The sequence below is a fragment of the Hypanus sabinus genome, chromosome 9 (genome assembly GCF_030144855.1).
Source record: "Hypanus sabinus isolate sHypSab1 chromosome 9, sHypSab1.hap1, whole genome shotgun sequence".
NCBI classification, from domain to species: Eukaryota; Metazoa; Chordata; class Chondrichthyes; order Myliobatiformes; family Dasyatidae; genus Hypanus; species Hypanus sabinus.
Genome location: NC_082714.1, coordinates 88,426,571 through 88,453,817, shown reverse-complemented (window position 1 = coordinate 88,453,817; position 27,247 = coordinate 88,426,571). Strand labels below are relative to the sequence as shown.

The following is a 27,247-nucleotide window of genomic DNA, read 5'->3' as shown; positions in this document are numbered from 1 at the left end:
ATCAACACGGGTGATGCCAACGGGCTCAATAGACTGATCAGCTGTGTTATTGGAGTCAAACTGGACACACTGGAGGCTGTGGAAGGACAAAGGACCCTCGGGAAAACCCTGGCAATTCTGGACAATGTTTCTCACCCTCAGCACGCCACCTTGGCTGAACAGAGGAGCATTTTAGTAATCTACTATGACAACTGCGCTGCTCCAAAGAGCACGATATGAGGTCATTGTTACCCTCGGCCATCAGGCTCTATAATGAGGCAGCCTTTAACCGGGGTTGTGATGACCCCCCCCCGAAGAGTGTTTGGGATAACATATTTTATTCTGTCTTCTCTTTTAATGTGTGCACTTGTAATGCTACTGTGACTCTGTGATTTCCTTTGGGATCTAACCTATCTATCTATTCCCCGGGCACTCGGACCCCCGGCCTCTTTGATTCTTCCCCCACCCCAGCTAGTGACCTCAATCCCCTCTTGACCTCCGGGGCTCTGACCCTGCCCCCCCCCCGCTCTGCAACCTAGGACCACGCCAGCCAGACGACCACTGACCCCTGATCTCCGTAGGGCTCTCTCCCCACCCCTCCCAATTGCCCTCCGGCCCGCAGATCTGTGGGCGGGGCCTGCCCGGTCGCCGGGGCAACGCCGGCTGACGCTGCTCTCGGGAATGTTCCACCGGCGGGAACGGCAAGGGGGGAGGTGGCGCGGGTAGCGTGGAGGAGAGGGGAGAGTGATGAGGGAGGGAGGAGGGAAGGGGTGAAATAGGGGAGGAAAGGAGAGAGGCTTGGGAGGAAAGAGGGGAGAGGGAGGGGGACAATTGGAGGGAAGAAGAGGGATGAGGAAGGGTTGGTTGGGAAGGGAGAGTGAGAGGTAAGAGGAAAGAATGGAGGGAGGTTGAGGGAGAATGGAGTAGGAGGGGTGGGAAGAGGAGAGCTGAGGGTAGGAGTAGTGAGGTGGATGGAGAGGGTTTAGGAAAGAGATGATAGAGAAGGCAATAGGAGGGTAGAGGGAGTGGGACGGTGTGCCGGGGAGGGTGACTGAAAGGAGGGAGGGCTATAGGGATGAGGGAAGGGAAAGACTTTTACCGGCCGTGGTTTCACAGTCCCGGCCTAGTTTTCGGTGTCTGGCATGGTGTGTGATATCATATACCCTCACCCCCTCCTTCCGCACTTAAATACCTGCTGTAGCCTTCACAGGCTGATCTCCCCAACTCATTGAATCCACCCCAACACCCCAACCCTCAGTGGTTTGTAGAATTGGAGAATCCAGGTTTTTTAGTAGAAGAGTGGGGAAGATCTCCACACCCCTGGTGGGATCTCCAAGTCCTACAGAATCTAGGGCAAAGCAGGGTTGTACCTCACAACCCCGGGTTTGTGAAATTCCCTCAGGACAGGTAGAAGCCGTGGGGGAAATTGTGAACACCAGAGACGGTGCAGCCCGAGGCTTGAAGGTCGAAGTCCGGAGATCATCCAGAGGTCAGCGAAGCCCAGAGGGCAAAACCGAAGTCAGCAAGTCAAGTCCGGATGTCAGGAGCCTGATATCTGAATCCGAGGGTCTGGGGCCACGGACTGGAGGCCCAGAGCTGGCCTTTCCTGGGTTTAGAAGACACACACACACACACACACACACACACACACACACACACACACACACACACACACACACACACACACACACACACACACACAAATACACACGTACAGATGCACACACACACACACACACAAATACACACGTACAGATGCACACACACACACACAAATACACACGTACAGATGCACACACACACACACACACACACTAATACACACACACACAAATACACACACACACACAAATACACACACACACACACAAATACACACGTACAGATGCACACACACACACAAATGAACGCACACAGATACACACACACAGAGATATACACAAATGAACGCACACAGATACACACACACACAGATATACACAAATGAACGCACACAGATACACACACACACAGATATACACAAATGAACGCACACAGATACACACGTACAGATGCACAAACACACACGCACAGATGCACAAACACGCAGATATACACACACTGATCATCACTGGGAATATGGGACACACACTCACGAAATGCAGAGTAACTCAGAGGGTCAGGCAGCGTCTGTGGAGAGGAAGGGGAAAGGGAACGGAAGGGAGCGAGGCTGCACTTGGAAAATCCTGCCCTACCCCTGCACATTTTCCGTGTGGGCTCTTCCCGTGCGATGGTGCGAATGTGAGAGAGCGAGGGAAAGCTGAGACTGTGGTACCCAGTCCATCGCTTCTTGCATCCTCGCAGTCGCAGGGCAAACGGACTCGGACTCTCTCTCTTCCTCTCTCTCTCTCTCCCTCTATCTGCCCCTCTTTCTCCCTCTCCTCTCTCTCCCTCGCTCCTGCCTCATCCTCCAGGTAAACCACCTCCCTCTTTATCTTGTCCAGCCGTGTCGGTTTTCCCGATTCCTTTCGATCCCATCCTGGGACTCGCTCGCTCTCTCCGGCTCCTGAAGCCTCGCTTCTGTGGCCATTTTGTTGGGGTGCATCTTCGAGTGCTGATCGTGGAGGGGGCTCGGAGAGCCCGGCAGGAATCGCATCGCGGGCCTGTGAGTCCCGGGATGCGGAGGCTGTTGGCCGGGAGGCCGGGAGCCGGCTGACAGACGGGGAAGGGGCTTTGACACAGCGGGCTGTGGATATGACCTTGTCGGTCCCGGTCGTCCCCTTCCCCTCCGCCTCCCGGGGCCTTTCTACAGACAGGGTTCATTTTTATTTTTCAGTCGGGGGAGGAAAGGCGGGTGTTACAGGCGGAATTTTTTTGACATTGGATGAGTGCAATGCAAAGGCTTTAAGGGACATTCGGTGCTTCAGGGGAGATGGGGGAGGAGTTCCTGTTGCACCTGGTTTCCGTGATTGTGTTTTTTTTTAGCAATTCCTCTTGTCCCCTCATCCGTGATTTCGAAGGGCATCTTGTGTCTGTGGCGCTGTGATGGCAGGGTTTTCCGTCTTGTTTGTCAGCGAGAGAGAGAAAATGTGTGAGATGGAATCTGACTCTGTGTGTGCATGTGTGTTTCTGCCTGAGTCTGTGTTTGTGCCTGTGTGTATGTGTTTGTGTCTGTGTGTGTGTCTGTGTCTGGATGTGTTTTGTGTCTGTGTGTGTTTGTGCCTGTGTGTGTGTCTGTGTCTGGATGTGTTTGTGCCTGTGTCTATGTGTGTGTGCCTGTGACTCTGTGTGTGTGTGCCTGTGACTCTGTGTGTGTGTGTGTGTGTGTGTGCGAGAGAGAGAGAGAGAGAGAGAGAGAGAGTGATATGGAATTTGGCTATGTGTGTATGTGCCTGTCTGAGAGACTGATAGAGGTAAATAGAAAGAGAGATGGAATCTGGCTCTGTGTATGTGTGTGTGTGTGTGAGAGAGAGAGAGAGAGAGAGAGAGAGAAAACGTGTGTGTACATGTGTGTGTGAGTGTGTACCTCTGTCAGTGTCAGTTTTTGTAAGAGCGTGTGTCTCTGTGTGTCAATACGAGTGTGTGTGCACACATCTCTGTGTGTCAGTATGTGTCAATATCTGTGTCAGTCTGTGTAAGATCATGTGTGTATGAGAGTCTGGGTGAGAAAGAGGGAGTGATTGTGTGAGAGAGGGTGTTTGTGTGTGGGAGAATGTGTGAGAGAATCTGCATGTAAGTGTGTGTGTGCGTATGAGAAAGTGTATGTATTTATGTCTAAGGTGTCAGTGAGAGCAGTGATTGAGTGTGTCTGTGTCTGAGAGGGGGTCTATGTGTGATGGAGGCTATGTATGTGTCAGAGTATTTGTGTATTGTGTGTGTGTGAGGGAGAGGGTGTTTGTGTGAGAGGGGAGTTTATGATGGAAGAAGATACTGTGGGAGGGAGGTTAATGTGAAGGTGGTGGTGGAGAAATTTCTGGGGGGGCTTGCGTGTGAGGAAGAGTGTGGCTGGTCGGGCTGCACTTGGTATTGTGAGCAGTTTTGGGCCCCATAGCAAAGTAAGGCTGTGCTGGCGTTGGAGAGGGTCCAGAGGAGGTTCATGAATGAAAGGGTTAATGCATTTGACATCTCTGGGTCTGTACTCACTGGAATTTAGAAGAATGGGGGGGGGGGGGTTCTCATTGGAACCTATTGAATACTGAAAGGCCCAGATGGAATGGGTGTGAAGAGGTGAAGAGGGTGGTTCCAATAGTGAGGCACAAACTCAGAATAGAAAGATGTCCCTTTAGGACAGAGATGAGGAGGAATTTCTTTAGCCAGAGGAAGGTGAACCTATGGAATTCATTGCCAAAGACAACTGTGAAGGCCAAAACATTAAAGCGGAGGTTGATAAGTTCTTGATCAGTAAAGGTGTCAGGGAGGAGGCAGGAGACTGGGGTTGAGAGGGAAAATAAATCGGCTATGGCAGAACAACCCTGATGGGCCGAATGGCCTAATTCAGCTGCTGTGGTTTATTTGTGTTTTTCTCTTCTCTCTCAGCGCCAGCAGTGAGGCGAGGTTTTCAGTGGATGTAATAGGCACTGGCTGCACTCTCCCTCCGCTTCTCAGACCCTCCACTGTCGGCCAGCAGCCATGGACGACAACATCAAGGACCGAACCGCGTTCATCCGCAGCGCCAAGGACATCGCCAAGGAGGTGAAGCGGCAGGCGGCCCGGAAGGTGACCCGCGGCACAGAGCGCCTCCAGGACGAGTATGCCCGCCGCTCCTACTCCCGCTTCCGGGAGGAGGACGATGACGAGGATGAGGAGGAGGACTACCGCCGCCGATACTCGCGTACCGGTGATGAGGAAGGGGCCTCGAGCGACGCCACTGAGGGCCAGGACGAGGACGATGAGATCTACGAGGGGGAGTACCAGGGCATCCCCCGGCGCCAGCCCGGGCTGGAGGAGGGCTCGCTGGACGACGCCCAGCCCACCGAGGATCACTTCCGCCCTCTCGGGGGGCTGGAGGACGAGCGGGAGAGGGGGCGCCAGCAGCTGGCCCAGCAGTACGAGCTCATCTTGCAGGAGTGCGGCCACGGCCGCTTCCAGTGGACCCTGTACTTCGTGCTGGGCCTGGCCCTGATGGCCGACGGAGTGGAGGTCTTCGTGGTGGGCTTCGTGCTGCCCAGTGCTGAGAAGGACATGTGCCTGTCTGATTCCAACAAGGGCATGCTGGGTGAGTGATCCACCCCTCCCGTCATTCTGTCCACCGGCATCCAAATCGGTCTTCCCTCTCACCCCTTCTCCACATCTGTCCAAAATCTCCCTCTGGTGCCCCTCCTTCCTCCATTACTTCCATGGTCCACTGTCCTCCCCTAACAGATCCCTTCTTCTTCAGCATTTTACTTCTCGCAGCTTCTTACTTCACCCCACTCCACCACCCAGTCCCCCTCCCTCTCACCTACCGGTTTCCCATTCCCATTCTGACATGTTGGTCCATGGCCTCCTCTACTGCCGTGATGAGCTCAACCTCAGGACAGAGGAGCAACAATTCACATTCTGTCTGGGTAGCCTCCAACCTGATGGCACGAACATTGCTTTCTCCAAACTTCCCCTCCCTCTTTTTCCATTCCCCATTCTGGCTCCACTCTCACCCCCTTCTCCTCAACTGCTCACTGCCTCCCTCTGGGTCTTCTCCTCCTTTCCTTCCTCCCATGGTCCACTCTCCTCTCCTTTCAGAATCCTTCTTCAGGCCTTCACCTTTTCCATCTATCCCCTCCCTGGTTCTTATTTCACCTCTTCTCACCTGGTCTTACCCCTCACCTGCCAGCTTGTACTCCTTCCCCTCCACCCACCTTCCTATCCTGGCTTCTGGCCCCGTCCTTTCCAGCCTTGCTGAGTTCCTCCAGCATTTTGTACGTGTTGCTCTGGATTTCCAGCAACTACAGAATCTCTTCTAAGTAGGAATTAGTTTTGTATCAGTATTGGAATTGGTTTATTCTTGTCACACATGCCAAGAGACAGCGAATAGCTTCAATTCATTATTCACCATCATCATGTGCGATGTCCTATGATCACGGTCTTCCTCTCTCTATCCATGACCATGATTATCCTATGCAAATATTTCTATGCAAATGGTTGGCCGTTGCCTTCTTCTGGGCAGTGTCTTTATAAGACGGGTGACCCCAGCCGTTATCAATACTCTTCAGGTACGTGGCATCGTAACCAGGATTTGTGATCTGCACCGGCTGCTCATACGACCATCCACCACCTGCTCCCGTGGCTTCACGTGACCCTGATCGGGGGTGGGGGGGTTGCTAAGTCAGTGCTACACCTCGCCAACCTGCAGGCTAGTGAAGGGAAGGACCACCTTACATCTGCTTTGGTAGAGACATATCTCCATCCTGTCACTCATTCAATTCATTACACAGTGCATTGTGAGTTAAAAAAATAACAGAATACAGAACTAAAGTGTTATGGTTACAGAGAAAGTGCAGTGCCAGCAGACAATAAGATGTAAGGGCCATTACAGAGTAGATAGTAAAGCTGACGGTCTGCCTTATCATAGTAGGGGACCTTTCAATGATCCTATAATAAGTTTCTCCCGATGTGCTGTGGAGAACATTTTAGCAGGTTGCTACATGCCTGGAATAGCGTTCATGAGTTTATGGACCATTCAGAAATCTGATGGCAGAGGGGAAGAAGCTGTTCCTGAAGGAGGTTCAGGCTCCTGTACCCCCTCCCTGACAGTAGTAACGTAAAGGGAGCATGTCCCAGATGGTGAAGCTCCTCCAGGATGGATGCCTCTTTCTTGAGGGGCTGCCTTTTGAAGGTGTCCTGGGGTGCTGGGGAGGCCAGTGCCCATGATGGAGCTGACTGAGCTTACAATTTTCTGCAGCTTTTTCCAATCCTGTGTAGTAGTCCCTCCATCCCAGACGGTTATGCAACAGGGGTGTCCAATCGTTTTTACGCCATGGACACCTACCATTAACCGAGTGGTCCATGGACCCCTGGTTTGGAGGGACATGGGGCAAACACGGACGGATGGGAAGCTCGGTTGACTGGATGGGCCAAATGGCCTGTTTCCATGCTGTAAGAGAGTGGCGGGGGCAGTTGTACGGGAGGGGGTGTAGAACTTGTGAAGTGCCCCAGGACTGTCAGTAGCCAACAGCAGAATTTATTGTCATTTGCTCAAGTACGTGAATACAATGAAAAACTCGGCCCGAAATGTCAACTGTTTGCCCCCCCACTCCAGAGATGCCGCCTGAGCCGCTGAGCTCCTCCAGCAATTTGTGAGAGAGCATTACAATTGATATTAATGTCCCCCGCGTGTGGGTGGGGGCCTCCAGAGTGTGACCTCTGTCAGAATCAGGTTTCGTATCACCGGGATACGTCGTGAAATGTGTTGTTTCGTGGCAGCCAAAGAGTGCAATACGTAATTTAAAAAAAAACTATAATTTACAATCAAATAAAGAGGTGCAAAAAGAGAGAAAAAAAAGTGAGGTAGTGATTATTGTTCATTCAGAAATCAGATAGCGGAAGGGGAGAAGCTGTTCATGAATCGCTGAGTGTGTGTCTTCAGGCTCCTGCACCTCCTCCCTGATGATAGCAATGAGAAGAGGGCACGTCCTGGGTGATGGGGGTACTTAATGTTGGATGCTGCCTTCTTGGGGCATTGCCTTTTGAAGTTGCCCCCTGGGGCCCAAGTGGTGTTGCAAAGTTCAAAGGACATTTATTATCAAACTATGTGTATCATATACAGCCCTGAGATTTGTGTCCTTTCTGGCAGCCACCAAACAAAGAAGCCAAGGACTCAGCAAAAGGTCTTGAACACATGGAGAGCATGGGCAAAGAAGTGGCAGATGGAATACAGCATAGGGGTGTATTGTGAGGTGCTGCTATCTGGTGGGAAGATAAAGCTGTAGTCTATCTTATTACTGGGGGGAGAGAATTTAGAAATCTGAGGTTCAAAGGGACCTGGGAGTCTTTGTGCAGGATTCCCCAAACGTTAGCTTGCAGATTGAATCAGTGGTGAGGAAGGCAAAGGCAATGTCAGCATTCATTTCAGGAGCAGCATATAAAGGCAGGGGTTTCATGCTGAGGCTTTGTAAGGCATTGGTCAGTCTGCACTTCAAGTCAGGTCACTTTTATTGTCATTTCGACCATAACTGCTAGTACAGTGCACAGTAAAAATGAGACAACGTTTTTCAGGACCATGGTGTTACATGACACAGTACAAAAACTAGACTGAACTATGTAAAAAAAAAACACAGAGAAAGCTACACTAGACTACAGAACTACCCAGGACTGCATAAAAAGCACAAAAACAGTGCAGGCATTACAATAAATAATAAACAGGACAGTAGGGCAAGGTGTCAGTCCAGGCTTTGGGTACTGAGGAGTCTGATAGCTTGGGGGAAGAAACTGTTACATAGTCTGGTCGTAAGAGCCCGAATGCTTCGGAGCCTTTTCCCAGACGGCAGGAGGGAGAAGAGATTGTATGAGGGGTGCGTGGGATCCTTCATAATGCTGTTTCCTTTGCGGATGCAGCGTGTAGTGTAAGTGTCCATGATGGTGGGAAGAGAGACCCCGATGATCTTCTCAGCTGACCTCACTATCCGCTGCAGGGTGCATTGTGAGCTCTGTATCTAAGGAAGGATGTGCTAGCATTGGAGAGGGTCAAGAGATCAAATGATCGTGGGAATGCAAGGGTTAATGTGTAAGGAGTGTTTGATGGCTCTGGGCCTGTACTTGCTGGTTTAGAAGAGAGAGGAGGGATCTCATTGAAACCTATCGAATATTGAAAAGCCCAGAGGGCGCAGCCTCCGGATGGAAGGATGGATCTTTAGAACCATTAGGAGGAATTTCTTATGGTGGTGAATCTGTGGAATTCACTGCCACGGATAGTTGTGGAGGCCAAGTCATTGGGTATATTTAAAGCAGAGGTCTACAGTTTCTTGATTAGTAAGGGTGTCAAAGGGGAATGGGGTTGAGGGGTAATAAATCAGCCACGATGGAATGCTAGAGCAGAGTCAATGGGCTGAATGGCCCAATTCTGCTTCTATATCTGATAGGATGGGTGGATGTGCAGTGAATCATCCTACCACCAACACCGACACACTCTCTCTGCTTTCTCCCGCAGGTCTTATCGTCTACCTGGGAATGATGGTGGGGGCGTTCCTGTGGGGGGGGCTCGCGGACCGGCTGGGGCGGAAACAGTGCCTCTTCATGTCACTTTCCGTCAACTGCGTCTGTGCCTTCTTCTCCTCGTTCGTCCAGGGCTATGGGATCTTCCTGTTCTGCCGCCTGCTCTCGGGCATTGGGTGAGGAAGCAGCTCCTTCCCCTCGGGTCCGGCCCCTTCCCGCTCCGCGGATCAGCTCCAGGGGTTCTCGTCAGTATTTGGACCAGGCCTTGGGGTTAAAGAGAGAGAGGGGGAATCAGCCAGGGTTCCTGCTTCTCATCACTGCCCAGTGACGCCGGGGTTAGAGAGAGAGAGAGAGAGAGAGAGAGAGAGAGAGAGAGAGAGAGAGGGGGATCAGCCAGGGTTCCTGCTTCTCATCACTGCCCAGTGATGCCGGGGTGAGAGAGAGAGAGAGAGAGAGAGAGAGAGGGAGAGAGAGGGTGAGAGGGGGAGAGAGAGAGAGAGAGAGAGAGAGAGAGTGAGAGAGAGAGAGAGGGTGAGAGGGAGAGAGAGAGAGAGAGAGAGAGAGAGAGTGAGTGAGTTCCTGCTTCTCATCACTGCCCAGTGACGCTGGGGTTAGAGAAGGACGGGAGGGGGAATCTTGCTCCCCGTTACCGTTTCGAGAGCAGTTTTCTAATTTCCGTCTTTGTCTGCATTTCCTTCTCCAGGATTGGAGGCTCCATTCCCATCGTCTTTTCCTACTTCTCCGAATTCCTGGCCCAGGAGAAGCGCGGGGAGCACCTCAGCTGGCTCTGCATGTTCTGGATGTTTGGGGGGATCTACGCGTCTGCCATGGCTTGGGCTATCATCCCCCATTACGGTAAGCACCCTCTGCACAGCGAGTTTTACTCTCCTTCCACCCTGGCCTGTTTCTGGTATCTGCCCTTCTATCATCAAATAATCTGCATCATTCCCAAGTGAAAAAGCTGCCACCCTTCTCAACGTTGCATACCGGTCTCTGTCCCGGGAGACCATGGACACCACCTCCTCCCTCCCCTGGGACACCGGCATGGATGTATCCTGGGAAGAGAGGAAGGGAGTTGGCTTAGACACAAGCGATTCTGCAGATGCTGGAAATTCAAAATGCTGGAGGAACTCAGTCAATGTTTCGGGCCAAAACCTTTCATCAGGTTGAAGCTCCAGGTTCCTTAAGGTTGTCATAGCCCAGGTTAGGCAGGGACAAGTTCCCACTGCCTATTTATTGAATGCTCCCAACGGCGTTTGGCTCAAATAGACAAACGAGTCCAGCTCCTGGCCTTCACGTGTCGATCAGTTACTAAGCCCGGCGGAACCGTTTCTACTGACAGGAAAAGGAGCAGAAACAGATTACTGACACCTTAAAACCAGTCGCTTCAGGCAGATGGGGCTTGTCGGCCGAGGTTGGCAGCTCATCTAGGATCTCAAACCTCTGCTGCCTTGCGGCTGTACCCACTCATGGGGAAGGGAGTAAACCCCGAGGGAAAAACCCAGAGCTGGACTCCCTAAGGCAGTCCTATGTTGAGTTCAACACTGACTGGCGACCTGCGACGCTGCTGGTGCCAAACTGTGTCGGTCTCCGCCGTTCCTTTGGATTCATCAGCTGCATGGAGAGAGGATGAGCCTGCTGCATGGGGAACGCTTGCCCTGGATTGCGTATCATGTAGATAGCTGGGACACAATGTCCATGATGCACCCTGACCGATGGAGGGCTGCCTTACCTGCTGAGTTCCTCTAGCATTTTTGAAGAGTTCAATTTGACCTATAAATAGCTGTCCTGGCCATCCCAGGAGGAGAATGATAAGAAAGACCCCTCCCCAACTAAAACACCTACCCCTCCGGATTCCTGCCCAGAAAGGGAACATAGAACATAGATCAGTACAGCACAGTGCAGACCCTTTGGCCTGTGACTTTCTCCTAACCCTCCCTTCCACATACCCCTCCATTTTCCTTTCGCCTAGGTGCCTGTCTTTTAGATGTCCACAATGCATCTGTCTCCACACACCTATCACTCTCTATGTGAAAAACATACCTGCCTCTGACACCCACCCTATACTCTTACTCTGGGGAAAAGTCACTGGCTGTCATTTCATGTCTTGGACATCTCCATCATCACCTTTCTCTCCAAAGAGAAAAACTCTAACTCACTCAGCTTTTCCTTATAAGAAATGCTCTCCAATCGAGGCAGCATCCTGGTAAGTCTCCTCTGCACCCTCTCTAAAGCTTCAATATCCTTCCTATAATGAGGCGACCAGAAATTATCACAATACTGCTAGTTTAATGCAGCTAGAGCTGCAACATTATCTCACGGCTCTTGAACTCAGTCCTCTAACTAAAGAAGGCCAACACACCATAGGCCTTCTGAACCATCCTATCAACCTACATGGCAACTTTGAGGGATCTATGGACAAGATCCCTCTGTTCCTCCACACTAAGAATCCTGCCATTAGCCCTTCAAATTTGACCTGCCAAAATGAATCAGTTGACACTTTTCCGGATTGAACTCCATCTGCCACTTCTCAGCCAAGCTCTGTATCCTGTCAATGTCCCGTTGAAGCCTATGACAATCCTCCACGCTCTCCACAGCTCCACCTATCCTCGTGTCATCTGCAAACTTACTAACCCACCCTTCCACTTCCTCATCCATCATTTATAAAAATCACAAAGAGAGGGGTCCCATATCGCATGTTCTACCAGTCAGTTGTCCCCAGCACAGTCCTCTATGTGGTGGTGTGCTGGGGCAATGGCATCAACACGGGTGATGCCAACGGGCTCAATAGACTGATCAGCTGTGTTATTGGAGTCAAACTGGACACACTGGAGGCTGTGGAAGGACAAAGGACCCTCGGGAAAACCCTGGCAATTCTGGACAATGTTTCTCACCCTCAGCACGCCACCTTGGCTGAACAGTAATAGACTGAGACAACTGTGCTTCTCCAAGGAGCGCGATATGAGATTGTTCTTACCCTCGGCCATCAGGCTCTATAACGAGTCACCCTATAACTAGGGAACTGATGACCCGCTCCAGTTAGACTGCTTGTGATAACTTTTTTTTTCCTTTCTACTTCTCTTCTGATATTTATATCTATTTGCCTGTAATGCTCCTGTGATACTGTAATTTCCTTTGGGATCAATAATTTCCATGGATCCATCTGATCCGTGTGGAACACCGCTGGACACTGACCTCCAGGCACTGCATCTACAACACACCCTTCACCTGCTGTGGGCAAACCAATTCTGAATCTACACAGCCAAGCTTCCCTCAATTCCATGCCTCCTGACTTTCTGAATTAACTTACCGTGGGGAACCTTGTCAAATGTCACAATCAAATCCATATACTCTTCTCTGCTTTCATTTGTGGAGAGAGAAAGGGAAGCTGCCACTGTTCCTGCTCCCCATCACAGCCTAGTGACCCCGGGGTTTTAGAGAGAGGGGATCAGTCAGAGTTCCTGCCCCCATCACGGCCTAGTGACCCCGGGGTTAGAGAGAGAGAGGATCAGTCAGAGTTCCTGCCCCCATCACGGCCCAGTGACCCCGGGGTTAGAGAGAGAGGGGATCAGTCAGAGTTCCTGCCCCCATCACGGCCCAGTGACCCCGGGGTTAGAGAGAGAGGGGATCAGTCAGAGTTCCTGCCCCCATCACGGCCCAGTGACCCCGGGGTTAGAGAGAGAGGGGATCAGTCAGAGTTCCTGCCCCCATCACGGCCCAGTGACCCCGGGGTTAGAGAGAGAGGGGATCAGTCAGAGTTCCTGCCCCTATCACGGCCCAGTGACCCCGGGGTTAGAGAGAGAGGGGATCAGTCAGAGTTCCTGCCCCCATCACGGCCCAGTGACCCCGGGGTTAGAGAGAGAGGGGATCAGTCAGAGTTCCTGCCCCCATCACGGCCCAGTGACCCCGGGGTTAGAGAGAGAGGGGATCAGTCAGAGTTCCTGCCCCCATCACGGCCCAGTGACCCCGGGGTTAGAGAGAGAGTGGATCAGTCAGAGTTCCTGCCCCCATCACGGCCCAGTGACCCCGGGGTTAGAGAGAGAGGTGATCAGTCAGAGTTCCTGCCCCCATCACGGCCCAGTGACCCCGGGGTTAGAGAGAGAGGGGATCAGTCAGAGTTCCTGCCCCCATCATGGCCCAGTGACCCCGGGGTTAGAGAGAGAGGGGATCAGTCAGAGTTCCTGCCCCCATCATGGCCCAGTGACCCCGGGGTTAGAGAGAGAGGGGGGAATCAGCCACGGTTCCTGCTCCCCATCACGGCCCAGTGACCCCGGGGTTAGAGAGAGAGGGGATCAGCCAGAGTTCCTGCCCCCATCACGGCCCAGTGACCCCGGGGTTAGAGGGAGAGGGGATCAGTCAGAGTTCCTGCCCCCATCACGGCCCAGTGACCCCGGGGTTAGAGAGAGAGGGGATCAGTCAGAGTTCCTGCCCCCATCACGGCCCAGTGACCCCGGGGTTAGAGAGAGAGGGGATCAGTCAGAGTTCCTGCCCCCATCACGGCCCAGTGACCCCGGGGTTAGAGAGAGAGGGGATCAGTCAGAGTTCCTGCCCCCATCACGGCCCAGTGACCCCGGGGTTAGAGAGAGAGGGGATCAGTCAGAGTTCCTGCCCCCATCACGGCCCAGTGACCCCGGGGTTAGAGAGAGAGGGGATCAGTCAGAGTTCCTGCCCCCATCACGGCCCAGTGACCCCGGGGTTAGAGAGAGAGGGGATCAGTCAGAGTTCCTGCCCCCATCATGGCCCAGTGACCCCGGGGTTAGAGAGAGAGGGGATCAGTCAGAGTTCCTGCCCCCATCATGGCCCAGTGACCCCGGGGTTAGAGAGAGAGGGGGGAATCAGCCACGGTTCCTGCTCCCCATCACGGCCCAGTGACCCCGGGGTTAGAGAGAGAGGGGATCAGCCAGAGTTCCTGCCCCCATCACGGCCCAGTGACCCCGGGGTTAGAGAGAGAGGGGATCAGTCAGAGTTCCTGCCCCCATCATGGCCCAGTGTCCCCGGGGTTAGAGAGAGAGGGGGGAATCAGCCACGGTTCCTGCTCCCCATCACAGCCCAGTGACCCCGGGGTTAGAGAGAGAGGGGATCAGAGTTCCTGCCCCCATCACAGCCCAGTGACCCCGGGGTTAGAGGGAGAGGGGATCAGTCAGAGTTCCTGCCCCCATCACGGCCCAGTGACCCCGGGGTTAGAGGGAGAGGGGATCAGTCAGAGTTCCTGCCCCCATCACGGCCCAGTGACCCCGGGGTTAGAGAGAGAGGGGATCAGTCAGAGTTCCTGCCCCCATCACGGCCCAGTGACCCCGGGGTTAGAGAGAGAGGGGATCAGTCAGAGTTCCTGCCCCCATCACGGCCCAGTGACCCCGGGGTTAGAGAGAGAGGGGATCAGTCAGAGTTCCTGCCCCCATCACGGCCCAGTGACCCCGGGGTTAGAGAGAGAGGGGATCAGTCAGAGTTCCTGCCCCCATCACGGCCCAGTGACCCCGGGGTTAGAGAGAGAGGGGATCAGTCAGAGTTCCTGCCCCCATCACGGCCCAGTGACCCCGGGGTTAGAGAGAGAGGGGATCAGTCAGAGTTCCTGCCCCCATCACGGCCCAGTGACCCCGGGGTTAGAGAGAGAGGGGATCAGTCAGAGTTCCTGCCCCCATCACGGCCCAGTGACCCCGGGGTTAGAGAGAGAGGGGATCAGTCAGAGTTCCTGCCCCCATCACGGCCCAGTGACCCCGGGGTTAGAGAGAGAGGGGATCAGTCAGAGTTCCTGCCCCCATCACGGCCTAGTGACCCCGGGATTAGGGAGAGAGGGGATCAGTCAGAGTTCCTGCCCCCATCACGGCCCAGTGACCCCGGGGTTAGAGAGATAGGGGATCAGTCAGAGTTCCTGCCCCCATCATGGCCCAGTGACCCCGGGGTTAGAGAGAGAGGGGGGAATCAGCCACGGTTCCTGCTCCCCATCACAGCCCAGTGACCCCGGGGTTAGAGAGAGAGGGGATCAGAGTTCCTGCCCCCATCACAGCCCAGTGACCCCAGGGTTAGAGAGAGAGGGGGGAATCAGCCACGGTTCCTGCTCCCCATCACGGCCCAGTGACCCCGGGGTTAGAGAGAGAGGGGATCAGTCAGAGTTCCTGCCCCCATCACTGCTTAATCACCTCAGGGCTAAAGAGGAGGAGCCAGTTCAGGTTCTCAACCAGGGTCAGCGACCCCCCCCCCCCCCCAGCCCCACCCACACCGATCCAGAGCACAGTCTTATCCTGGCTGCAGGAACGTCAGGCAGCAGAATGAGTCCAAATCACTCTGGTTAAATAACTGAGCGGGTTCAGCCCAGACAGAGTTGGCCCTCTGTTCACAGCCGTCAATGGAAGCACCAATGCCCAGGAATTAATAAGTCTACAGAAACTGGTGGATACAGCCCTCCCCACCACTGGGCACATTTACAAGGAACACTACCACAGGAAAGCAGCTCCATCATCAAGGACCCCCACCACCCAGGCCATGTTCTCTTCTCACTGCTGCCATCAGGAAGCACATACAGTAGCCTCAGGACCGACACCACCAGGTTCAGGAACAGTTACTACCTCACAACCATCAGGAAGGAGGTACAGGAGCCTCAGGACCCACACACCAGCTTCAGGAACAGTTACTACCTCACAACCATCAGGAAGGAGGTACAGGAGCCTCAGGACCCACACCACCAACTTCAGGAACAGTTACTACCTCACAACCATCAGGAAGGAGGTACAGGAGCCTCAGGACCGACACCACCAGGTTCAGAAACAGTTACTACCTCACAACCATCAGGAAGGAGGTGCAGGAGCCTCAGGACCGACACCACCAGGTTCAGGAACAGTTACTACCTCACAACCATCAGGAAGGAGGTACAGGAGCCTCAGGACCGACACCACCAGGTTCAGGAACAGGTATTACCTCACAACCATCAGGAAGGAGGTACAGGAGCCTCAGGACCGACACCACCAGGTGCAGGAACAGTTATTACCTCACAACCATCAGGAAGGAGGTACAGGAGCCTCAGGACCGACACCACCAGGTTCAGGAACAGTTACTATCTCACAACCATCAGGAAGGAGGTACAGGAGCCTCAGGACTGACACCACCAGGTTCAGGAACAGTTATTACCCCTCAACCATCAGGCTTCTGAACCAGTGTGGACTCAATGCTGAACTGACTCCACAAACTATCAACTCCCTTTCAAGAACTCTTCAACAGATGTTCTCAGTGTTCATTTCATGTGCACAATTTGTCTTCTTTCGCACATGGTTGTTTGTCAGTCTTTGTGAAAGAACATAAGAAATAGGAGCAGGAGTCAGCCATCCGGCCCATCGAGCCTGCCCCGCCATTCAGTAAGATCATGGCTGATCTGTCCGTAAACTCAGCTCCATCTACCTGCCTGTTCCCCATAACCCTTAATTCCCCTACTATGTAAAAACCTGTCTAACTGTTTCTTAAATATATTTAGTGAAGAAGCCTAAACTGCTTCCCTGGGCAGAGAATTCCACAGATTCACCACTCTCTGAGAAAAACAGTTTCTCCTCATCTCCGTCCTAAATCTCCTCCCCTGAATCTTGAAGCAATGTCCCCTAGTTCTAGTCTCACCTACCAATGGAAACAACTTTCCTACTCCTATCTTATCTATCCCTTTCAAAATTTTGTATGTTTCTATAAGATCCTCTCTCAATCTTCTGAACTCCATAGAGTCCGAGGCAACTCAATCTCTCCTCATAGGTTAACCCTTTCATCTCTGGAATCAACCTGGTGAGCCTCCTCTGCACTGCCTCCAAAGCTAGTACATCCTCAAGTATGGAGACCAGAACTGCACACAGTACTCCAGGTGCGGCCTCACCAGTACCCTGTATAGTTGCAGCATGACCTCCCTGCTCTTGAATTCAATCCCTCCAGCAATGAACGCCAACATTCCGTTTGCCTTCTTGATAACCTGGTGTACCTGCAAGCCAACTTTTTGTGATTCATGAACAAGCACTCCCAAGTCCCTCTGCACAACAGCATGCTGCAAACTTTCACCATTTAAATAATAATCTGCTCTTCTATTATTCCTTCCAAAGTGGATGATCTCGTATTTACCAACACTGTATTTCATCTGCCAAACCTTGGCCCACTCAGTTAACCTGTCTGTATCCCTCTGTAGACTCTCCACATCCTCTGTACAATTTGCTTTTCCACTCAGTTTAGTGTCATCATCAAATTTTGCTACACTACACGCAGTCCCCTCTTCCAAATCATCAATGTAAGTGGTAAACAGCTGTGGGCCCAGCACTGACCCCTACAGCAACCCACTTACCACTGACTGCCAACTGGAGTAGCACCCATTTATACCAACTCTCTGCCTTCTATTGGTTAACCAATCCACTCTCCATGCCAATACACTTCCTCCAACTTCATACATCTGTATCTTATTTATAAGGCTGATTAGAACCCTGAGGGGAAAGCGATCATAATATGATTGAATTCATGCTGAAATTTGAGGAGAAGAAGCAAAAGAATGATGTATTGGTATTACAACGGAGAAAAGAAAATCATGGAGGCAGGAGAGAGGAGTTGGCAGGAATTCATTGGGAAAGAACACTGGCAGGGATGATGGCAGTGCAGCAAGTAGCTGGAATTTCTGAAAGCAATTTGGAAGGTAGAGGATATATACCTCCCAACGAGGAAATACTCTATGGAAAGATGACACAACCATGCTTAACAAGGGAAGTCAAAGCCAACATAAATGTCAGAGAGGGCTCTTAGTAGAGCAAAAATTAATGGGAATTTCTGGGATTCTGAAGCTTTTAAAAACCAACAGAATACAACTAAAAAAGTCATTAAGGTAAAGGTGGAATACAAAAAAAAACTATAGAATAATATTAAAGAGGATACTAAAAGTTTCTTCAAATACCAGACCGCTGGAAAATGATGCTAGAGAGGTGGTATTGGAGAACAAGAAAATGGTGGATGAACTGAAAGTATTTGCATCAGTCCTCACTGTGTAAGACACCAGCAGTATGGTGGAAACTCCAGCGTGGGGCATGAAGTGTGTGAAGTTACCAACAATAGAGCGAAGGTTCTTGGGAAACTGAAAGGTCTGAAGGTAGATTAGTCACTTGGACCAGATCGTGTGCAGCCCAGGATTCTGAAAGATGGCTGAAGAGATTGTGGAGGCATTAATAATGATGATCTTTCAAGAATCACCAGATTCTGGAATGGTTCTGGAAGACTGAAAATTTGCAAACATCACTCCAAGAAGGGAGAGAGGCAGAAGAAAGAAAATTATAGGGCAGTAATTTATGTACATTCTCCTGGAAATTTTATTTTATTTCTTTATTTTCCAGTAAATGCCTGCAAAAAATGGCCATGAGCCCTGGCAGTGGGCAGCTCCCTCCCCCTCCCCAACAACTGACCACTTGCACCAGCTGCTCTGAGAGACAGAGCAAATCCTTCACCAATGAGGAAGCCCCCTCACAGGAGGGTCACCAACCCACGTAGAGATGAGATCCTGGTAAAAGATGGACATCCCTCACAGAGCAGATATACTGGGGGTCTGAGAGACATCCCTCCTCCCGCACCAGGAGATGCAGGACAGCCGCAGAGACACCGGGTTCCCATTTTCCCCTAGAAGAAATCTAATAGAATACCCCTTTGGTCTCTGTGGGAAATGGAGAGAGAGCTTCATTCTGTGTCTGACCCTGAGAGTGTGTGATGGGACAGTGTAGAAGGAGTTTCACTCTGTGTCTGACCCCGGGAGTGTGTGATGGGACGGTGTGGAGGGAGTTTCACTCTGTGTCTGACCCCGGGAGTGTGTGATGGGACAGTGTGGAGAGAGCTTCACTCTGTGTCTGACCCCGGGAGTGTGTGATGGGACAGTGTGGAGAGAGCTTCACTCTGTGACTAACCTGTTTTGTCTTCTCTGCAGAAGAACGACACACCGTTCCGCATTATGCCCGGCCTGCAGTGTGATTATTACTTTCTCCTTCTCTGTAACTCTCTCTCTCTCTCTCTCTCTCTTCTCTCCTTGCTGATAATTCTATTCACCCTTCACTGCTCCCTTCCTGCCTTCCACCTTTTGCCATCCTCCTCCTTCTCAACCCTCCCTCCCTCATCCTCCTCATACTCTCACCCCTTACTTCCACCTGTCACCCTTTCTACCTCCCTCTCCCACTGCTCCCTGTCCCCTCATTTCTTCCTCTCCTCCCATCCACTCCCCGCCCACTTTCACATCCACCTAACCATGTCCCTTCCTTCCCCCAAACCCTCTTGCTCTCCCCTTCTCCCCTCTCCTTACAACCTGCACCCTCCTTATCTCACCATCAAATCTCCCCCTCCTCTCTTTCTCCCACCCTCCCCTGTCCTCTCCTTCATTCCACTACCCCTTTCCCCTCCTCCTGCTCTCTCCCTACACTCTCCCATTTCCTCCCCCCTACTCACCCTCTCCCCACCCCACACCCCTCTTTCTCTCCCCCTCCCTCCAGGGTGGAGTTTTCAGATGGGCTCTGCTTACCAGTTCCACAGCTGGCGAGTGTTTGTCCTGGTGTGTGCCTTCCCCTCCATCGCTGCCATCATTGCCCTCAACTTCATGCCTGAGAGTCCTCGCTTCTACCTGGAGGTAACGGCCACTGCAGCCCTCCTCCCATCTTTGGTAACACTTCCCCAGGAGTCTGTGATGGGACAGTGTGCAGGGAGTTTCACTCTGTGTCTCACCCCGGGAGTGTGTGATGGGACAGTGTGCAGGGAGTTTCACTCTGTGTCTCACCCCGGGAGTGTGTGATGGGACGGTGTGGAGGGAGTTTCACTCTGTGTCTCACCCCGGGAGTGTGTGATGGGACGGTGTGGAGGGAGTTTCACTCTGTGTCTCACCCCGGGAGTGTGTGATGGGACGGTGTGGAGGGAGATTCACTCTGTGTCTGACGCCGGGAGTGTGTGATGGGACGGTGTGGAGGGAGATTGACTCGGTGTCTGACCCCAGGAGTGTGTGATGGGACAGTGTGCAGGGAGTTTCACTCTGGGTCTGACCCTGGGAGTGTGCGATGAGACGGTGTAGAGGGAGTTTCACTCTGTGTCTGACCCGGGAGTGTGTGATGGGATGGTGTGGAGGGAGCTTCACTCTGTGTCTGACCCCGGGAGTGTGTGATGGGACGGTGTGGAGGGAGTTTCACTCTGTGTCTGACCCCGGGACTGTGAGATGGGACGGTGTGGAGGGAGTTTCACTCTGTGTCCGACCCCGGGAGTGTGATGGGACGGTGTGGAGGGAGTTTCACTCTGTGTCTGACCCCGGGACTGTGAGATGGGACGGTGTGGAGGGAGTTTCACTCTGTGTCTGTCCCTGGGAGTGTGAGATGGGACGGTGTGGAGGGAGTTTCACTCTGTGTCTGACCCCGAGCGTGTGTGATGGGATCGACATTTGTTGCCAGGAGGGGATGGAGAGGAGAAGGTGGAGTCACTGGGAGGGGGAGCTGTGACCTTGTACCTCTCTTGCGGCAGAATGGCAAACACGACGAAGGCTGGATGATTCTCAAACAGATCCACGACACCAACATGAGAGCCAAAGGTTTCCCCGAGCGGGTGTTCTCGGTATGTACTCTCCCCGTGGTGCTCCCCACCGACTCCTCCCCGACCCACTGCCCACCCGGAACCCTGGCTCAGGCCCTGCCGACCCTTCCTCCTGTCTCTCACCCTCTCCCCCGACCCGCCCAGAACCCTGGCTCAGGCCCTGCCGACCCTTCCTCCTGTCTCTCACCCTCTTCCCCGACCCACTGCCCACCCGGAACCCTGGCTCAGGCCCTGCCAACCCTTCCTCCCGTCTCTCACCCTCTCCCCTTCCCTCGGTCACACTGGATGTTCTCTCTACTGGTTCCTGGGATGAGACCGTTGTCTTATTGCAAGTGGCTGGACTGTTTTACTTGGACTATGAGAAGATGAGGTCACCTTGTTGTGATGTACAATACCCTGAGGGGAGATTTAATTCTATTTATGTATTTAGAGATGCAGCATAGAACAGGCCCTTCGAGCTGTAGCACTCAGCAACGCACCTATTTAACCCTCGCCTAGTCTCAGGACAATTTACAATTTACAACTCACTAACTGGTCTGTCATTGAAGATGACCGTGAGAGGACTGTACAAACTTCCTTCCAGAGGACGCCAGAATTGAACTCCCAACTCCAGTGCCCTGAGCTGTAACAGCGTCGCGCTAACCGCTACACTACCGTGGCCTTTGACCCTAAACACTGGGGGCATTCTGAACCCTATGGCCCCCGGAAATTGCAGAGAGTTCTGGACACAGCTCAGCACTTCTCAGCCCTCCGTGGACTCTTGTCTACCCTCCTCACTGCCTCGGCAAAGCAGCCGGTGGACCCCACCCATCCCAGACATTCTGTCTTCCCCCCCTCTCCCACCGATACAAAAGCTAGCTTCAGACAGCTTCTGGATGCTTGATCTCACAGCCTACCTCGTTGTGGCCTCACAAGGGGAGGCTTTCTTCCACGATGTGACCGCAACCCTGCGCAGTTTCTTGCGTTCACGGGCGAAGCAGTTGCTGCAGTGGGCTGTGATGCTTTCTGTGATTTCAGATTTAAGATTTGCCATATTTGTCAGCAGTGCAGCAAAGCATTGAACCCTAAAGCAAAAAGCTCAGTAACCCTTGCAGGCACGTCTTTGGAATGTGGGAGGAAACCAGAGCACCCGGAGGAAACCCATGCTGTCACAGGGTACAAACTCCTCACAGACAGCTGGTCACTGGCGCAGTAATGGTGTTACGCTCACCACTACGATATCTGTACGGATGCGCTGCATTTTGATTAAAACTTAGAGAGGGGGATCAGGGACATGCTGAATTTCTTCGGCCTCCTGAGGAAGCAGAGGGACTGGGCAGCTTTCTTGGTCGAGGGATTTGCATGGTTAGACTAGGAGAGGCCATTGGAGATGCTGGCAGCTAGGAGCTTTACTCTTGGTCAGTGAGTGGTACCTCAGTGTGGTGAACTACATACACCTGTCTGGACATGCCCCCCCCCCCCCGCTGACTGCTCCTGTGGCTCCTCCCACAGACCCCGGTATAAAGGCGATTGAGGCCTGAGCCTGGCCTCTCTGTCTCCAGGATGTAGTATGGTGGTCACTCACTGCTGATTCCTTCTTCCAGTCAATAAAAACCGATATCTCGCCTTTACGTCTCAGGGAGAGTTATTGATGGTGCATCAGTACGTCACCAGTATGGCGGAGTGTTGTGCCCACCAATCTGCTCGTCTCTCCACAGGTGACCCACATCAAGGTCCCACAGCAGGAGGATGAGCTGATCGAGATTCAGTCAGACACAGGGACCTGGTATCGTCGCTGGTGTGTCCGCTTCACCAACCTCTTCCAGCAGGTACTAGGGTTAACAGGGCGGTGGGGAGTGTTGAAACCTGCCCCAGTGGGGTATGTGACCTTGAGAACTGTCCCGTGGGTGACTGACCTTGCAATTTACCCATCCACCCTATTGGATCAGCGATCTTGAAACCTACCCTCCCCTCTCCACTGGGTGAGAAACCTTGCAAATCATCTGCCTCCCCAATTGGGTGAGTGGTCTAGAAACTTGCCCCCCATTGGATGAATGATCTTGAAACTTGTCCCCCATTGGGTGAGTGATTTTGAAACCTACCCCCTACCATTGGGTGTGCAGTCCTGGAACCTGCCCTCATGGAGTGTGCGACTTTGACACTTGTCCCTGTTTGGTGCGACCTGGAAAACCACCTGTATCAAGTAGACAATGTTAAACCCTCCCCTTCCTTAACTTGTGCAGTGTTTAAACCCTCCCCTACCCTTCCATAGAGTGTGCAACTTTAAAATCTTCCCCTTCCCAGTAAGTTGTGAAACTGTTAAAACCTTTTCATCCATAAAGTGCTCAACATTAAAATCCCCCCCACCCATTATACAATGCAGTGTTTCCCCCAAAGAGAGTGCTGCTTTTAAACTTTCCCCCAACAGATTGTGCAAGGATAAAGATCTTCCCCAATGAAATTGCTGTCAGTAAAATTCTTGCCTTAAATGGTGTGGAATGTGAGATGTGTTTACATCATTCAGTGGCTGTGGGCATTGCTGACATGAATTACCCATCCCTAACTGCCCCTTCGGGAGGTGGGGGTGAGCTGCCTTGCTGAACTGCCGCTGCCTGTGTGGGAAGTGTGCTCCCATCGTGCTGTCAATGGGCGGGCTGGTGGAGAGAACCACCACCGGATCGGGTTGGTGGTATTTTCCTGTGTCCACTACAGGGAGACAGGGCAGGTTCAGGAGTAATGGTGGTGAGCTGTGTAGATGGTGCACGCCGCAGCCCAGCGCTTCAGTGGAGGGAGGGAGGGAGGGACTGGTAGTGTGTAGGGGGAGTTTGTCGATCAGTTACCAATTGAATGGACTGCTCTATCCGGCTTCCCGGGTCTTTGGAAACATGGACTGTCCTGTCACATTCCTGCCTTGAGAACATGGCGGATCTGGAGTGCGTGGACTAACGTCTCCCAGGAAAGTATGGGTGTCCGTCACACTCGTTACCAGTGCCTTGTTGACCAGGGATGTCTGGAGGTGGAGTCACTCCCCATGTGGTTCCCACCTAACTGTAACCATAGTGTTTCTGTGGCTGGTCTGGTGGAGTTTCTGTCCAATGGTAATTCCCCGAATGTTGATGGTGGGGGACTGGATGCTGGGAATGTTCTGGGAATCTTGTGTGGGACACGGTCACTGTCAAACACTTCTGTGGAGTGAATATCAATTGTTCTTCCATGAGGAGCGTTTGACAGCTCTGGGCCTGCACCCCTGCAGTTTAGAAGAATGAGGGGGGATCTTATTGAAACCTATTGAATATCAAAAGTCCTAGACAGTGGATGTGGAGAGGGTGTTTCCTATAGAGGGGGAGTCTAGGACCAGAGGGCACAGATGGAGTGGATGTGGAGAGGGTGTTTCCTATAGAGGGGGAGTCTAGGACCAGAGGGCACGGATAGAGTGGACGTGGAGAGGATGTTTCCTATAGTGGGGGAGTCTAGGACCAGAGGGCACAGATGGAGTGGATGTGGAGAGGATGTTTCCTATAGAGGGGGAGTCTAGGACCAGAGGGCACAGATGGAGTGGATGTGGAGAGGATGTTTCCTATAGTGGGGGAGTCTAGGACCAGAGGGCACAGATAGAGTGGATGTGGAGAGGGTGTTTCCTATAGTGGGGGAGTCTAGGACCAGAGGGCACAGATAGAGTGGATGTGGAGAGGGTGTTTCCTATAGAGGGGGAGTCTAGGACCAGAGGGCACGGATAGAGTGGATGTGGAGAGGGTGTTTCCTATAGAGGGGGAGTCTAGGACCAGAGGGCACAGCCTCAGAATAGAAGTGCGTCCATTTATAACACAGATGAGGAGGGATTTCTTTAGCCAGAGGGTGGTGAATCAATGTGATTCGTTGCCATAGATGGCTGTGGAGGTCAAGTCATTGGGTGTATTTAAAGCGGAGGCTGACAGGTTATTGATTAATAAGGGTGTCAAAGGTTATGGGGAGGTTGAGAAGGATAATAAATCAGCCATGATGGAATGACGGAACGGGCTTCTGGGGCAAATAGCTGATTTATTGTCCCTCTCAACCTCATTCTCCTGCCTTCTCCCCGTAATCTTTAACTCACCCCCCCCCCCTTTACTAATCAAGAACCTATCAACCACTCTCCATGGCTTTCACACCTCTGACTTGTGGGGGTGGGGGGGAGATACTCGTGCAGACTCACTCCACCCAGGGAAGTGGGGAGAGTACCCGCTGCGTTTCAGTGAGATTCCTGCCTCATTCTTCCAAACTCCAGCGAGCAGAATTGGCCCAGAATTATCAAGAGCTCCTCATACGTTAACTCTTTCATTCCTGGGATCACTCCCACTGTGTCCCTCCTCTGGATTCTCTCAAGGGCTGGCGCATTCTTAGTTAGATTTGTGGTCCAGAACTGCTCACAGTACTCCAAGTGATGTCTGACTAATGTCAGCCTTTGCAGGATTGTGCGATGCCAGTGGGAATGTTCCCCTCCCACCCCTCGACCCTTCCCCGTGGGGTGGCAAGCAGGTTGGGAGGGGAATGGGGGACAGAGGCTGCACTGACTGTGGGGGGGGGGTGTCCTCTTTCTCCACAGGTCTGGGCCAACTTCCTGCAGTGTTTCACCGCTCAGTACCGTCGCACCACGCTTCTGATGATGGCTGTCTGGTTCACCATGTCCTTCAGGTAGGCTCTGCGCGAGATACACAGCCTGCCCCCACTGCTCTGTCATTGCCGTGGTAATGGCCCGGGATCAGCACCTTGTGAGTGGAGCCTGCCCCCCCCGCCCCGAATCTGGCTTCCTTCCCCATGGCTCTCCGTTGTCCTCTTAGTCACAACTCAGACACAATGAACACCCCTCGTACCGCCATGGGGGGGGGGGTGCCTCAGTTTATTTAGGCCTTGTTATAGCACAGGCTGTGGAGTCAAAGAGAGTGAAGTCGAGCTTCTTGTCATCTGCACAAGTCCACGTGCGCACGGCTGCCATGAAAAACTTACTTGTAGCAGCATCTATAACTATCTGTAACTGTGTGGTTTTGTGTAGGTCTTGTAGCTTTAGCTTTTGGTTTGTTGGGTGGTAGAATTGGTCTCCTGACTTGGTGTGTCTTCTTTTGTCTGGTGGATTTGGAGCTCCTTTCCAGGGACCACGCTAAGATGGTAGCGCGATATTAATACGCAGCAGCCTCTCCGGACTCTGGATTGGGGATTGCCAAATGTTATGTGGATTTTTTAGTGTAGTCTGTTTTGTCGTGTGCTTTTGTGATATCATTCTGGAGAATGTTGTCTCATTTTTTAACTGCATTGCATTTGTGGTTTCTAAATGACAATAAACTGAAACTGAACTGAACCGATCACCGGCTCACAGCGTTGGGTACACAACAGTCACGAGAAATATATGTATATCAAACTTAAAATGAACACAATTTTCACAAGAAGGAACACAATTAGAGCAAACAGAAAAATCCATTTCAATGCAAGGCGGTCATATTTTTGCTAAATTGTTGTGATTAGGGTTGTGCTGTTTGGTTCAAGAACCGAATGGTTGAAGGGAAATAGCTGTTCCTGAACCTGGTGGTGTGGGACTTCAGCCTCAGTAACTCCTGCCCGATGGTAGTTGCTGGAAGAGCTTGGCCTGGATGGTGGGGAAATTTGATGAGGGATGAAGTAGTGCCTCCTGTAGATACAACCGGTGGGGAGCGGGGGGTGGGAGAAGAGATGTGCCCGTGATGTATCAGCCTGGGTCTAATAGTCTCACTGAATCTTCTCACATTCCTGCGCATTGGAATCATGACGCAAACAGTCAGGACACTTTCAACAGAACAGCTGTCGAAGTTTATCAGTGTTTGGTGACAAGCCAAACTCCCTCAACCTCCTAACAAAGTAAAGATCCTCTGATTGCATCTGTGTGCTGAGCCTAGGACGAGTTATCCAATATGTTAATATTATGTTAATATATGTTAAAATTATGTTAATGTATGCCCTGTTAACACCCAGGAACTGTACGCTGCCAATTCTCTCATTCCATTAATGCCAGAAATTCCCACCAGTTATAGTTTCCCATCACATTAGTTGCATGCATATTTCTCCATTTCATCAGTAAGCCATTCTCTTTGGAACCCTGTTTTATCTCTGTAAAAATTGCCTCTGACAAATGGGGCTTTGCCTTCACTGCCAGCTCCCCCATTCCCCCGACAACGGTGTGCTCTGATTTATGGTCCTGTCTTTCCATTGTGCCTCTGCCTACCCAACGCACAGTTTTCCAGCAATTGCCTCTGTCTGACAACCTCCTTTTCATAGTCTCAGAGTCACGTCAGCACAGAAATGGACCCGACTCCTCCACACAGACCAAGAGGTCTCCTTGAGCTAGTGCCATTCCCATGCCTGGCCCGTAGCCGGCATAATGCTCTGCAGCACCAGTCATCTTAAAACCGGGGCTCTGTTCTCGCCGCTGTCCGTAAGGAGTTTGTACATTCTCCCCGGGACCGCCTGGGGTTCCCTCCCACATTTATAAAGATTTGGTTTTATTTAAAGATACAGGGCAGAACAGGCCTTTCCAGCCAATGAGCTGCACCACCCAACAACCCCTGATTTAACCCTAGCCTGATCACGGGACAGTTTACAATGACCTACGAGCTGGCATATCTTCGGACTG

The 27,247-nt window shown here is 52.2% G+C and overlaps 1 protein-coding gene across 6 annotated transcripts in view; it reads left to right on the top strand.

The window, feature by feature from the left end:
* The window catches only part of sv2a (synaptic vesicle glycoprotein 2A), a 54,368-nt gene that overhangs the window by 2,500 nt on the left and 24,621 nt on the right, over positions 1 to 27,247 (top strand). The window contains exons 1-8 of one of the 6 annotated variants that reach the window (XM_059980107.1): positions 966 to 1,468; positions 4,495 to 5,173; positions 9,080 to 9,260; positions 9,788 to 9,939; positions 19,554 to 19,687; positions 20,563 to 20,652; positions 22,329 to 22,439; positions 25,193 to 25,281. In XM_059980107.1, the coding sequence (XP_059836090.1) occupies positions 4,588 to 5,173; positions 9,080 to 9,260; positions 9,788 to 9,939; positions 19,554 to 19,687; positions 20,563 to 20,652; positions 22,329 to 22,439; positions 25,193 to 25,281 (1,343 nt within the window). In that variant the 5' untranslated portion in view covers positions 966 to 1,468; positions 4,495 to 4,587. Of the gene's footprint in view, positions 1 to 965; positions 1,469 to 2,409; positions 2,433 to 2,555; positions 2,624 to 2,873; positions 4,067 to 4,129; positions 5,174 to 9,079; positions 9,261 to 9,787; positions 9,940 to 19,553; positions 19,688 to 20,562; positions 20,653 to 22,328; positions 22,440 to 25,192; positions 25,282 to 27,247 lie in introns of those variants that run through there. The other 5 variants (XM_059980111.1, XM_059980109.1, XM_059980108.1 and 2 more) reach the window with 5 other exon arrangements.